The following is a 13,390-nucleotide window of genomic DNA, read 5'->3' as shown; positions in this document are numbered from 1 at the left end:
CTTTATGCTCGTCACATTTTTGTGCAACCAGTGTTTTAAGACGCCACACTATCGCTCCTATTCTTAAAGGATGATTGATTATGTTGGCCATGCCTTGTCTAATATTTTGTTTGAAGTGTTTTGTGCATGCATCATGTTAATTCACAAAATCAAAGATAAGTTGCAGCATACTTTATTTGTATTAAAGCACTCGTGACATTGTAAGTAAAATCAACCTCAAGTGGTACCAAGGTCATACATGTTCAATGTATGTACTGCACAAGTAGAAAAAATATATGTAATAGTGCATATAAATTAATTTAGTATTCAGCAAAGCTTTATTTATTTTTCATTAGTATTATTTTTTTAATATCAAAAGAAGTGTTGCCATGAGAAACAACATACTCCAGGTGCAAGCATATTACTGTATCAGTAGACTTTGTCTAATGAGCATCTTGGTCCGGAATAGCAAGCCTGCTTGGTTTACAGGGGAGAACTTAGAGGAAAACCCATTCTCTCACAGGTCCTTCAGTGGGTCCATTGTCGGGGGGTTTTGAAGCCAGTGCGTGGGCCAGGAGGCCTTGATGCTGGGGCGATTCTTCAGGAGATCATGGTAACCACCAAGTTTGGGATACTTTTTCTGGCTCAACCTGTGTGCAAAAAGATAAAATTCAGTTGTTGTTCCCAGATGGTGAACCATACGGCAATGGTGTCATCTCATACTGTACATCTAAATGTTTGCTTTGCATCACAGACCAATTTATTCACCCACAGTTGCATTATATTATTGACATGTTTTACTGTGATATAACGGTATTGTTATTTACAGCATAATACTCACCCCAGACGGAATCCAAGTGCCAAGGTTGGAAAAAACACAACATCTGCCATCGAGAAGTTTTTCCCGGCCAGGTATGGCCCAGTCTACATTGAACAGGGAAAAAGCAGAATGAGAAGATCAGAAGATTTAAGGATACATCCTAACACAGTGTTTGTGTAATTTTGGCACTGTAGCTGTGCAAACACAAAGCACCTATGGTCCAGTTTACACTGAAGGGGGGAATGGGTGTGTGTGTATAATTACACAGCACTTCTCCGGTTGAGGGCTTTCAGATATTGTTAGGTAAGGTCAGAGCCATATAAAGGTAAACCTTTATATGGCTCTGGGTAAGGTGTTGGTTTTTGAACATTCTAACACAAGATTCCAATCCACAACAATTCAAGGTTCTAAAATACTATGTTGATTTCAGAGCCTTAGGGCTCTGGTTGATTTCAATAAACCCAGATATTCTTTAGAACGTTTATTTTCCAACATTTCCATCACCCTTAAGGGTTAAAGATTAGAAGATAGGGTTTGCAATGCTAGGTGTGGTCAGGCACATTGTTGGGATATTGCCATTTTAAGGAAACTTGATTCTGCGAGTCAGCCAGTATTGTGAAAGTAAATGACTAAATCTAAAACTTTATATCATTGTAGCCTAACAGCTCTAGCACTGGGTGGGTGCAGAGCGTGTTTTACTGTTCTTGCAACATGCACACCTGCTTTAGCAATGCAAGCTTGTAATCCAGCTGTTGCCTAGATGGTTGCGCTCATGATACCTTCTGCTGCAGCGGGCAAACTTTAGACGAATGAGCTGATAGAAATCGTCGACGCCTTATGAGCCTTTCAGCACAAAGAGAACAAGATTGATGTCAGCAGTGAGGAGTTACCTTCTGCAGGTGGCTCTCCCATATCTGCAACTCGGCCGTCGCTCCCTCCTTGTTCCGTTTCACAGCTTCCTCGTGTCTCTCTTCTTCAGGTGTACGTCGAGTGTATGTAATAAGGTCCACTATACATGACAGAGAAGCACAGTCATCATCATCTTCAGTATATCGAGAGTCACTCTCATCACAATCATCATTATCGAAATTATCATCATTACAGTTTTTCATTGCCAATGTATCACCATCACAGACCTGTTCATATTTAGTCACTGTCTGGGAACTCACACTCTCACTAAAACGGAAGGATACATTATTGAAGCGCACAAATATTTCACTAGTGCTCACCCATCTTCTGATGCAGGTTAAGTGCTTCAAACGAGCGTTGGTACACAAGAGCTTGTTCTGCTGGGTCACTGGGGATCAGAGAGTTTCCCTGGGACTTGAACTGGTTCTGCATTCACACACAGACACACAGTCACACAGAGCACGTTCATATGGAAACATTTGTCCTCTAATTAGGGCCCGAGCACCCGAATGGTTTGACAGTTTGTTTTTGTGTTGTCTTGCTCTGTTTGTGTTGACTTTGTAAAGTGACCTTGAGAAAGGCGCTATATAAAAAAAACATATTATTAGTATTATTATTATTATTATTATTATTATTATGCTTATTCCAATTTATGATTTGTCTCAGAGCTTTTTCCTTGTTTGAGGTGGTTAACATAGGCGAAAAGTCTTGAAATTTGACACACATATCAGATCTCACACAAAGCAGTTAGGTACAAGAGCGTGGCCCCGGGACTCACTAGCATCCCCTTAGTTGACTGATCTCTTGGGTGGCATATATTTTCAGCTACACACACCAAATTTGGTAGGTGTGTGTAACACCTCAAAATGAACAACTTTCATAGTACACTGCATTAGCCACACCCAACAGGAAGTGAGGTAATTAGGATTTGGAGCACTTTCAATTTATGCAATTCATGTCAAAGTTGGTATACATGATGTGAAGATGATGTTGATTTACTAAAAAAATTGTTTGATATGTTGGAATGTGCTGAAATAGCGATATGATGAATTTGCATACCCTGCCGTATAAACACATGCCCAAAATGCATATTTGGCATAGCAAATATAAGGGGGGGGGGGGGGAGAGGGTGCATTCAGTGCAGTGCAATTGTTGCACTGCATATCAAAAAATGTATGTAATAAATTGGTTATTTGGAAGCACATCATTGTATCCCACATAGCGTCACCTAGTGATTACCATCGGTGTAAAACATCACATCCGACAGGAAGTGAGTGAGTGTTTCCAATGTATAAAACTCGCAAAAACAAATAGCTCACACATCAGATACGTGCATTTGACGGATGCACATGTGAATGCATTGTTGGATTCTGAAATGTCATCGGTTGTGGACCGCAGGTGCTTGGGCCCGCCATTGCCGCTTGTGGCTATATTTTTCTACTTAATGTTACTTTATTAATTTAATTTCGTCATGACTATTGCTTAATTGTCCCATTGTTGTTTACTCTAGAATCTATATAGGTAATTTAACCCTCCTGTTGTGTTCATTTCATGTTTACTAGTTTTGTGTTCCTGGCAACGCAATACCTGCACTTATGCAATAAGGAGAATATTAAGTTAATATATATTTTATAAAGTTAATATGTATTTTACCTCCAAGTACATGCAGGCTGCAAAAGACTCATTTACTACGTTGGTCCCATGCCGAAACGCTGGCAGCTGTAAAGAGAAGCAGACGCTACATCAGCTGAAAGGATTTGAAATCGAAAGTGTCTGGCGTAAAGTTCTCTTACAATCCAGTGTAGATAAATAAAATATTGTTGTCATAGTAGGCTGGTAATGCATGCGACACTGGTGCATTGTAAAAACATCGTGCGCAACGAGCATGTACCTGTCCCCTTGGGTTGATGTCGAGGACCTCCTTTGATTTGTGTTCTCCTTTCTCAAAAGACAACAACTTGTGTTGGTAGCCTTGCAGGTTTTTCTCTTCCAAAGCAATCATGACTCTCCAGCATGGAGGAGAGCCGGATCCCCAGAGAAGAAACATGTCCTTGGCCATATTCTCACAGACTCACTTCGTAGACAGTTGCCTAAATTAATGAGTGTTTTATGGTTGGGGTAGCCTGGTTACTCGGTAGCCTGCCTTCCTGCCTATAACGTCGTGATTTTATGTCGTCTCTTCTACATACCACGCCCACTTTTATGGACTGAAAGAATACCAAAATCGTTGCCAAACAGGATAGAGGGGACAGTGCTTAAAGGGGACGTATCGGTAAACGCGTTTGTTCACTTACATGCATTTGTTTTAATGCCTTGATAATGACTGGGCAGATCTTCCCATGACATGGCATGACATGGCATGACATGGCAAATTTTCTGACCTGGAGTCGAGATGTTTGTCATTATCCTGCAGGCTGATCGTTTCAGGCAGTCAGGGCAAGGGCAACCCTTGAAACTTTAAACAACAAAAAAACGAGAATCTTAACATAATTAACAACTAAGTAGCCCAGAGTAGAATAGTTTCATCTTGGACTAGTTAAGATTGAAACTTGTCAATAGCCTAAAAACAGTGTTCTTCAATGAATTAATGTTCCCAGGGTGCAGTGCGTTCGGAACTAAAATTGTATTATAAAGTGTTCTGTTTACAAATGTGTGTTACTATGTGTCAACTGTGGCGATTGCTAACATGTATCTATCGAGGAATGTCTTGTTGTAGGCCTATTCCTGTATGTGTGTGGATCATGAGGTGGCATATCGTGCATGTTGGATGTTTGTGCACGTTAATAAAACTGTCTGTCAAGTCTGACACATAAGAGTCTGCGTTCTTATATTCTATATTCTATATTATATCCTATTCTATATAGGAATGTAAAAAATGTTAAGGGCATGAATTTGCTCTGCGATGGATTTTGACAATACAGACAATCGGTGTTGTGCCTGAACGAAAGTTCAACTCGTTCATATTTTGAGCGAACGTGAACTGAACGTAGGCCTACTGCATTACTGCCTGATGAACGTTACTGTGAACTCGTTCATTCTAGTGTCTGTGAACGGCACGCTCTTTCAGTTTAACTTCGTTCAATAGGGTGCCAGATTTATAGAGACCCACGCGAAATCCCGGCTAAAACACACCGTAAAAAGGCCTTAATATGGCAGCATGCAGGTCACCATTTGTCAAACTATAGGCCGCGGTCCGCAACGTGGACAATGCTGGTCTGCGTGAAATTATCCCCCCCCGACTCGAGGTTGCCAATCCAGATGCCGAAACACTACTGATGTTGTGATTAGTAGATAGATAGAGGGTGGCGCATCAGGCCAAAACACAACATGACATGAAAAAACACAACATCAACATCAGTTGAGAGCTGCAACTTCACTTTTTAAATGACAATATCTTGACCAGACTACTGTTGTCAGTGATATAAGTATTTGAAAATAACATGATTTCTTAATGTCTAGTGACATATCAGGGCCATTTTATGATCAATTGAAATACATTTCTTAGGTTCCTTTAATAGAACAACGTGGATTTAAGCAACTTCCATAAAAAAACAGAGCACAGACTATATAAAACACTGTAGCATTAAGTATTAAAGTCAGCCAAAAGCTATTAATTAGTCTTAGTTAAAGATCTTAGTCTCCAGATCAGTGATTTACGCATCTGATCCGCCATTTACCATTCACAAAAGCTGGTATTGTGTATCCAGAATCCTTACATTCAGCCATTCAAATGGAATGTAATTAAATAGCATATAAATATTCCATCAGTGTATGATGCTTGCATGAGGGAAACATCCCAAAACAACGGCACCCATATAATTGCTGTTGTTTTGAGAAGTATTTCTCATGCAAGCATCATGCAACAATGCAAAAACAATGAAACTATTGTAGGCCTAATTATATTTTACATTAGTAAAGCTGTACTCTGATGTGCATGTTGTCACAAACTTTTGTGAACAATCTTAGCACTTTAAACACTGACTGTTTTGAAGTGCATGTATAGCAATATAGTATAAAAATAATAATTATTGTGATATCATTATGATGGGTGGGTTCATGTAGGTGGGCTCTATGACCCCAAAGTATGCCTTGACTGGGCCTCAGGTCAAAGAAGTTTGAGAAAGGCTGATGTAGACGACAAAGCAGCAAGGAGGCGTCGTATGATCATTTAAACAAGTTTTATGACAAGGTCAGTGAGGATGGGAAAAATCGTACATTTCTGTGCAAACTTTGCCCGCACTTCAGTCACATCCACAGCAAACCTGAAACGGCACATTGAACTGAAGCACCTGGCAAACCTTTCAAGGTATGTGCAAGCCAATAACAAATCAAAAGACTTTCAAGACAGATCCTCAACCCAAATTACTGCATTCTATATCCTATGGCCTGTGGCAATAATTTTGAAAAATAATAGCTCACAGCAACATATGGAGAAAAAAAAGAACTATGAACTAGTTTATTTTTGGAAAGTGTGAACTATAGTTCAACATTTTTAATTATGAACTATGAAGTGAACTAGTTCATTTTAAAATTTGTGAACTGAACTTTGAACTAGTTCACGTAGAAAGTGAACTTTCCCAACACAGCAGACAATGCAGCTACATAGGGTGTAAATGTAGCCATGTCATGTAGGCTACACATGCAGAGTCACGGCCGCCATACCTGTTGTGTGTAGTTAAGGTGTGTGAACTTGTACCTGTTTCAACTTTATGCGCCTTAATGTGTTTGTGGGTGGACCTTATCTTGTGAGTTTGTGGGTGGACCTTACAAACGTCTGGCCTTTAAAGAGTTGTTTTTTGAAGTCGGCCAGTCACCGTTCACTGTTTCCGAGGTCACAAGTTGTTGAACTGCAGCCGGTGAAAATGCCTCTAGAACTCTATTTGGATCTTTTCTCGCAGCCATGTCGGTCGGTGTATATATTTGCCAAGAAAAACAATATACCGTTTGATTTCAAGCAGACTTCGCTTATGCTGGGTAAATATTCTTTATAACTCAATGATCTTGGTGTATCTTTACTGTCCATAGACTAACTTGTCATGTCTTGCGCATAACTTATCAAACGTAGGCTTAGCCTATTATTATGCGCATAACGTAGCCTAGCCTATTTTGCAGTGGATTTTGCAGTCGCAAGTACAAGCGGCACCCTCTTGTTGAATGTCCAGTCAGAGTTTGTGTTGTGCCTTTGTACCTCTGGACCTAGACAAGCCTGAAACTTCCCGTTGCCCCCGTGTCGTCTATTTTTACGTTTTTCCATTCATAATGGAAACCGAGAAAAAAAGTGGATATTTCAAAAGGTTCAGAACAGGATATTTTAAGTTTTCGAGAGCAAAAGCCACATTGGTCTGATTGTTCTTTTTAAGTGCGTGTGACATGGGTGTCAGCTACTTTAACCATTCCCAAACGTTGCAGGAGATCAGCATGGAGAGGAATTTGGAAAGATCAATATGATGAGGAAAGTACCTGCAATGCGAGATGGAGAATTTTGTTTGTCTGAAAGGTACAGTTGTTTTAAAGATTATACAGTTATAGTTATACTAGCTATGCTATACTCTTCCATGCACCCTAGTTCTGATATAACTTGGGGTATAAGGACATGTATATCATGCAGATGTAATCATTATGCATACACAATTAATGCTATAAATTGCTGTATGAAGGTTGTAGACTTTTGGTGGGCTATGTGACATAACTGCATTGTTCCTGTGTAGCAGCTGCTGCTGTTATATGAAGGGTGTGTTCTTACTTATTGCATGGATGGTGGAAGTACATATGGCATGGAACAGAAAATAAATGATGTACAGTATATGGCTTTGACATATGAGGCCACTGTCTAAATTGGATCCAAAGGTCTAATTATGTCCAAATTGTCTATCAATTGCCAAAAAAACCCCTACAAAATCTAGGCCTACAAAAAATTTAACCATGCCAAACGATTCTTAACATTAATTTACAATGACATCTTTAAGGTAAGCCTAGAAACATATATTCAAACATAGGCTATACTTATGCATATTCTCTTTAACTCTTTTTGTATTTTGAAAGCGTCATTGCTGTCATAAATCACTGTAGTAATATACAGATTGAGACCTCGAGCCTAATTGTCGGAAATGATGTAGAGCGAGGCTGCGTGGCAGTGTGGCAGGTGCTAAGAGTTCAGAAGTCAGGTCACAGCAGTTCATTGTTGAATTGTGTAACATTGACCTTGGCATCATGTTCTTTCCATTGGAATGTCAGTACAAGTATCATATCATGTGGGGGTTGTAATGATACTTTTGCAGCTGCCATTGCTATGTGCCACTTTGCTGTCATTTGTTTTACAAAATGAGTAACTGTCATAATGTTCTTAGAATTAGAGCTGACATCTTGTTCTTGTTCTTCCTTGTTCATTATTCCTGTAGCATTGCCATGATGATGTATATGGTTGAGAAATTCAAAACTCCAGACCACTGGTATCCGGCTGATTTGCAAAAACGGGCGCGGGTGAACGAGTACTTGGCTTGGCAGCACGGGGGAATACGGATGCATGGCTCCAAAATGTTCTGGATTACGGTAAGTATTGATAATCGGTACATGGTGGACCTTATTCACTGGCTTTAGCTTAGTTTATGCCACCACTGAAGTGCTGAATACAGAAGTTTCATCAGAGGTTTCACTTCATAAAAAGTATTTCTGTGAACTATGCCATGAAGAAATGCAACTAAGTTATTCATACATCTTAAATGATAAATACTTTTCTAAAAAAAAACAATAAACCTACAGCACAATTGAAGTTAATTTGTTTACATTACCTCTATAGCCATAGAGTATAAATGAGACAAATGCATCTATGCTATCTCTATTTTGTTTTGTCAGTGTGAAACTCAATAGAGCAGTTCAGATATGGCAAAATTTGACAATGTCTTTTACTAAGGCCGAAGGATTGCCTGTGCAAAAATATCAATTCTCCCATAAAGACTCAGGGAGTTGGAATAAGATTCAAATGTTTAATTTATATAGTTTTGTGAGGTTCAAGATTAACAGTTAAGAGAATAAAGTCTTTGGCATAGGCCCCGTATTGGCTCAGGTCTTGGAGTGGCTTGACCCAGCGGATCCTGCCTAATGTTAGCTGGCAGGGATGGAGCCTACCCTCTGGACGATGAACAGGGACCTGGTGATGGTGGGGATGAAGGAGGGGACCTCGATATGATGGCACCTAAAGCCTAATTTATGTTTCTGTGTCAAATTGACGTTGTAGCCCTGCAGAGCACTCTGTGTGGCCATGTAAAATTGTAACTTCCGGTTGAGGTGACGCAGACTGCAAGGACTGTGTTTGGTCAACTCGCCCTGTGGAGAAAAAAAAACAGTCGTCTCCATTTTTACAAATATTCAAAAGCATTTTTATTGGTTATTCCAGGTAACATCAATCAAACTGCTGTTGGTTTAAGTGAAAATAAATCCAATCAAAGCAGCCAACTTCAGTTTGATTGATATTATATGAAATACACAATTAAGAAAATACTTTATGAATATTGGTTAAAATTGAGCTGATCTGTTTTTGCAAATAATTCCTAACATCTTTGCTCACACAGTCTAGCAAATCAGCACCTTTAGACTTCAAACCATAGCATGACTTGTGTGGGCACTGTGTTCCCGTCAGGTTATGGTCCCAAAGATCATGGGGAAGGAGATTCCTCAGGACAAGAGGGATGACGCCGTAGAGGACCTCAATGGCTCCCTTAAGATGATCGAGGAGAAGTTCCTGCAGGACAAGCCGTTCATTGCTGGAGACCAGATCTCCCTGGCGGATCTGGTGGCAATTGTGGAAATCTTCCAGGTCAGTGCCATTCACAAAGCGCTTTCAGACATACGTGTAAGACCGGAGGTTCTGCCGATGTTAAACGGTGGGGCCGTATATCTGAACGACATAACCGGTCATATGGAAGTCCGAATTTAGCCGGTTGTTCTACTACTCCCCCCCCCCCCCCCCCTAGTATTTCCTCCGGACATTATGTAAATGTTATGCAAATACAATTGTCCTACCTCAACCATTTATGTATATGACCCCGGAATCCGTATCATATAGCACCACATGAATTGAAACATAAAACACATGAAACGCAATAAGGTAACGTAGACAAGTGAGACAGACAGATAGACAGACAGATAGACAGACAAACATACAGACAGACAGACAGACACGCAGACAGACACGCAGACAGACAGTGGGACAGAACGATGACAGAGCTGACAGTATGGGACTCAGTTCTTTGTAATTAATTGGAAAGGTCTCAAAGTCAAAGTCAAAGTCAGCTTTATTGTCAATTTCTTCACATGTTCCAGACATACAAAGAGATCGAAATTACGTTTCTCTCTATCCCACGGTGAAGACAAGACATATTTTACCAATTTAAGTCCACAGACAAACATAACATTCAAGTAAACAAAAAAGTAAGTAAATAAGAGGGCACATATAATAATGAAAAAAATAAGAGCAGCAAAATTTGGTTTAAATTGTGCATAGACAGTCAATAAAATACTAGTGCAGTCTGTGAGTGGTCATGGTAAAGGGCTTTGGTAACATGCTATGTTTGGGTGTTGCTAGTGTGTGTCTATATGTAAAGTGGTGAATGTAGGGGGGAAAGGAGGAAATAAGGTTAAATAAAATAAATAAATTAAGTTTAATCAATCAATTGATTAATTAATCAAACAATCAACCAATCAATTCAATCAAACAAATAAACAGATAGATAAAGACAGAGAAGGGGGCAAAGAAAAGGGGGGAGAGCTTGGGGTTATGGTTTGGTTGAATTTAAAAATGATAGAAAGGGAGACCAGGTGTTTTCAAAGGCTGACATTTGCTTCTCTCTATGTGCATGATGTTTTTCTATTGTAATATATTCTGTGATTAAGTTTTTCCAGTGATTGATATGGCATGATTTCTTTGATTTCCAGTTTTGGAGGACTACTTTCTTAGCGACAGTGGTTTTTTGAAGTGTTGCGTAATGTGGATTTCAGAAATGTCATTAAGAAGACAGAGTGTTGGGGAGATGATGGGATTCTGGAGTCCAGGATGTTAGATAGTGCCTCCGTGATTGTGACCCAAAAAGAGTGGACAGGTTGACAGAGCCGCATGGCGTGCAGATAGTCGTCTGTGCTACCTAAAGTGCATTGTGAACAAATATCTGTGGTGGTTAAGCCCATTTTAAACATTTTACTTTGAGTGATGTGAGATCTATGAATGACTTTATACTGTATAAGCTGTAAATTTGTGTTAGTGGTCATGGAAAATGTGTGATAATGCGCTCTTAAAAACTTCTGACCAGGTTTCTCTTGGTCAGTGGTGTAATGCAATTTAGCTAGTGTACGATAGCGATTTTCAGACAACGCACTAGACCCCTCCTTAGGTCGATAAATTGCCACACCCCTTGGCGCGTTGCTCAAAAAAAGAGACATGCAAAATAAGAATAAACATTGTGCTGGGATAATTAATCGCTTTCCGCCAGGTCGGAAAATAGGGCCCAAAGATACTAAAAGTAGTTATAAGGCAATGTTAGTCCACAAGCAAGATATGCATGAAATCAGCCTTTGTCCTTGTTTGGCTGGACACCAGCATGTCTAACTAATTGGGCCCGAGGGGCCTCTTAGGGGCTTTAGTCTGGTCCTGTGTGCAGTGGCTCTCTAAGGGCTCTTTCAGATGCAACTATTACTACTTGCAGAGTGATATGAAAGATGTGAATCAGAAGCACAAAAAACCTGTGCCATTGACAGAGGTCATTACAGTATATGTTTCAGAGGTCATTACATGGTGCATATTTGACTTTCTAAAACTGATAGTTCTGGTCCTTGGCGGAAGAATGATTATCTAGGAATAAGTCGTTATATTTCTAGTTGCTGTGCCTTTACTTTATGAAACTTGGCCAGGTATTTATAACAGTTTTAGAAAAGCAATAAGGCACTGGAGTCCGTAGGTTACATTGATTCTACAACAGCTAAGGGTCGTTGTTAGGCACGTCCCTTAGCTGTTGTAGAATCAGTGTAACCTACGGCCTCTCGGGGCTTATTGCTTAAGTAGAACGTTCAAGTTCAAGTTAATGGAGCATTCTACTATCATTGTGAAGAGCCGTATAATGAATACAGTTATACCACAAGCTTGCAGGACCGGCTTCATTCATAACTCTGGGTCTGAATTGTGTGGTTTGACATCAAGTGAAGACACATTTAGCGCCTGTGTAGAACTAAAGCAAGGTTTTATTCACAAAGCAGCTGGTTGTGTATGTGAACGTCAGGGTTCCTACGCAGTATGGAAAACCTGGAAAAGTATGGAATTTGATTTGAATAATTTCCAGGTCTAGATAAGTATGGAAAAAAGAAACATGGGAGAAATATGGAGAAATATTTATGTTTCCAGACTATTGCATCTACAGTACTAATCACTTCACTCAGGTCATCATGAACCATTCCTACTGTTGTGTAGCTTAACTATCAGTCCACATCATCAAGATACAATTGAATGGGGGTCCTCAGAAAAAAATCTCTCCCACAAGGGGACCCTGGTAACAAAACCAAATCGAGAACCCCTGTTCTATGCACGTGCCCTATACCATTGTGCACTGGTATGTTTGCGTAGCTCTGCTTTTTTCAGCTAAAACACTGGTAGACTTTTTTGATTTTGTAAGTTACCAAGACATGGATACTGCATTATCTGAAAAACTGTTATTGCAAACAAATAATTTATAACAAAATAAATATAATAATATTTAACAAAAAAATAATAAACATTATTATACAGCTCTTCACAATGCTAGTAGAACGCTCCATTGACAATATCTAGAATATGGTCAGAAAAATCTACCGAGAAGTTTGGAAATTTGAGTATAGAAAAAGTATGGAATTTTGAAATGGAAAATGTGTAGGAACCCTGGAACGTGAACTGAGTATGTGCAGTCTGGTCCCTAGTGTGCTGCCTCTCTAATGCTGTGTGTGTGTGCGTGTGTGTGTGTGTGTGTGTGTGTGTGCACAGCCCTTGGCTGCCGGCGTGGATGTGTTTGAGGGAAGGCCCAAACTCAGTGCCTGGAAGGATCGGGTGCGTCAGAAGATCGGACCTGAGCTGTTCGACGAAGCTCACAAGGGTGTCATGGGCGCCATGGAGGTGGTCAAGACATTAGACAGCAGCAAGCTTCAGGGGTTCAAGCCCAGGATTCAAAAGATGTTTTTCTGAAACCAGCATAGAGTACAACAAAGGAATATTCAGAATAATTTCTAATTAAATGGAGCACCTATTTTGTTATGTTTGTGTTGGATATTAGTGTTGTGTCTTTCACTTATTTTGGATTAATACATGATCAAACTATTATTTTTTTCACTTTAATTTTTTTACTTAATGGATGAGGAGAAAAATGTTTCATTTTAGTTATTCATCACGACTAATGACCTGCTTTTTGATAAGAATGTTCTTAAATGTGCCTACTCACAATAAACACTATTAAACCAGCTTTGATTATGAGTTTTGCATGAGTAGCTGTTGTCATAAGGTCTATTTGTTTACCTCCACAGTTGCTGTCTGTAGCATTTTAACCCATGTTTCACATTTCAATGTATTGTTTACAGAGTATTGTTACATTGAGTATTGTTAGCAGCACATAATCACCCAGGGAACATTTTGTTTGACCCTTATTCTTTTCTGGTGGCCAGCTGGAATGTAAT

General features: G+C 39.6%; 2 protein-coding genes across 2 annotated transcripts; one reads left to right on the top strand and one right to left on the bottom strand.

Annotated features, from left to right (window-relative positions):
• Nucleotides 1-156: 156 nt before the first annotated feature.
• On the bottom strand, nucleotides 157-3,860 carry LOC121695185 (glutathione S-transferase A-like). Its single transcript, XM_042075766.1, has 6 exons — nucleotides 3,600-3,860; nucleotides 3,362-3,427; nucleotides 2,029-2,134; nucleotides 1,690-1,808; nucleotides 821-903; nucleotides 157-629 (listed from the first exon to the last, which is right to left on the bottom strand). The coding sequence occupies exons 1-6, from the start codon at nucleotides 3,765-3,767 to the stop codon at nucleotides 497-499; spliced, it is 675 nt and encodes a 224-aa protein (XP_041931700.1). The 5' UTR covers nucleotides 3,768-3,860; the 3' UTR covers nucleotides 157-496.
• Nucleotides 3,861-6,506: 2,646 nt separating this feature from the next.
• LOC121695200 (glutathione S-transferase theta-3-like) lies at nucleotides 6,507-13,177 on the top strand. Its single transcript, XM_042075797.1, has 5 exons — nucleotides 6,507-6,682; nucleotides 7,118-7,205; nucleotides 8,107-8,257; nucleotides 9,345-9,521; nucleotides 12,708-13,177. The coding sequence occupies exons 1-5, from the start codon at nucleotides 6,571-6,573 to the stop codon at nucleotides 12,903-12,905; spliced, it is 726 nt and encodes a 241-aa protein (XP_041931731.1). The 5' UTR covers nucleotides 6,507-6,570; the 3' UTR covers nucleotides 12,906-13,177.
• The last annotated feature ends 213 nt before the right edge of the window (nucleotides 13,178-13,390 follow it).

This window comes from Alosa sapidissima, chromosome 21 (genome assembly GCF_018492685.1).
Source record: "Alosa sapidissima isolate fAloSap1 chromosome 21, fAloSap1.pri, whole genome shotgun sequence".
NCBI classification, from domain to species: domain Eukaryota; kingdom Metazoa; phylum Chordata; class Actinopteri; order Clupeiformes; family Clupeidae; genus Alosa; species Alosa sapidissima.
The sequence above is the reverse complement of the archived record's forward strand: the minus strand, read 5'-3'. Positions and strand labels throughout refer to the sequence as shown.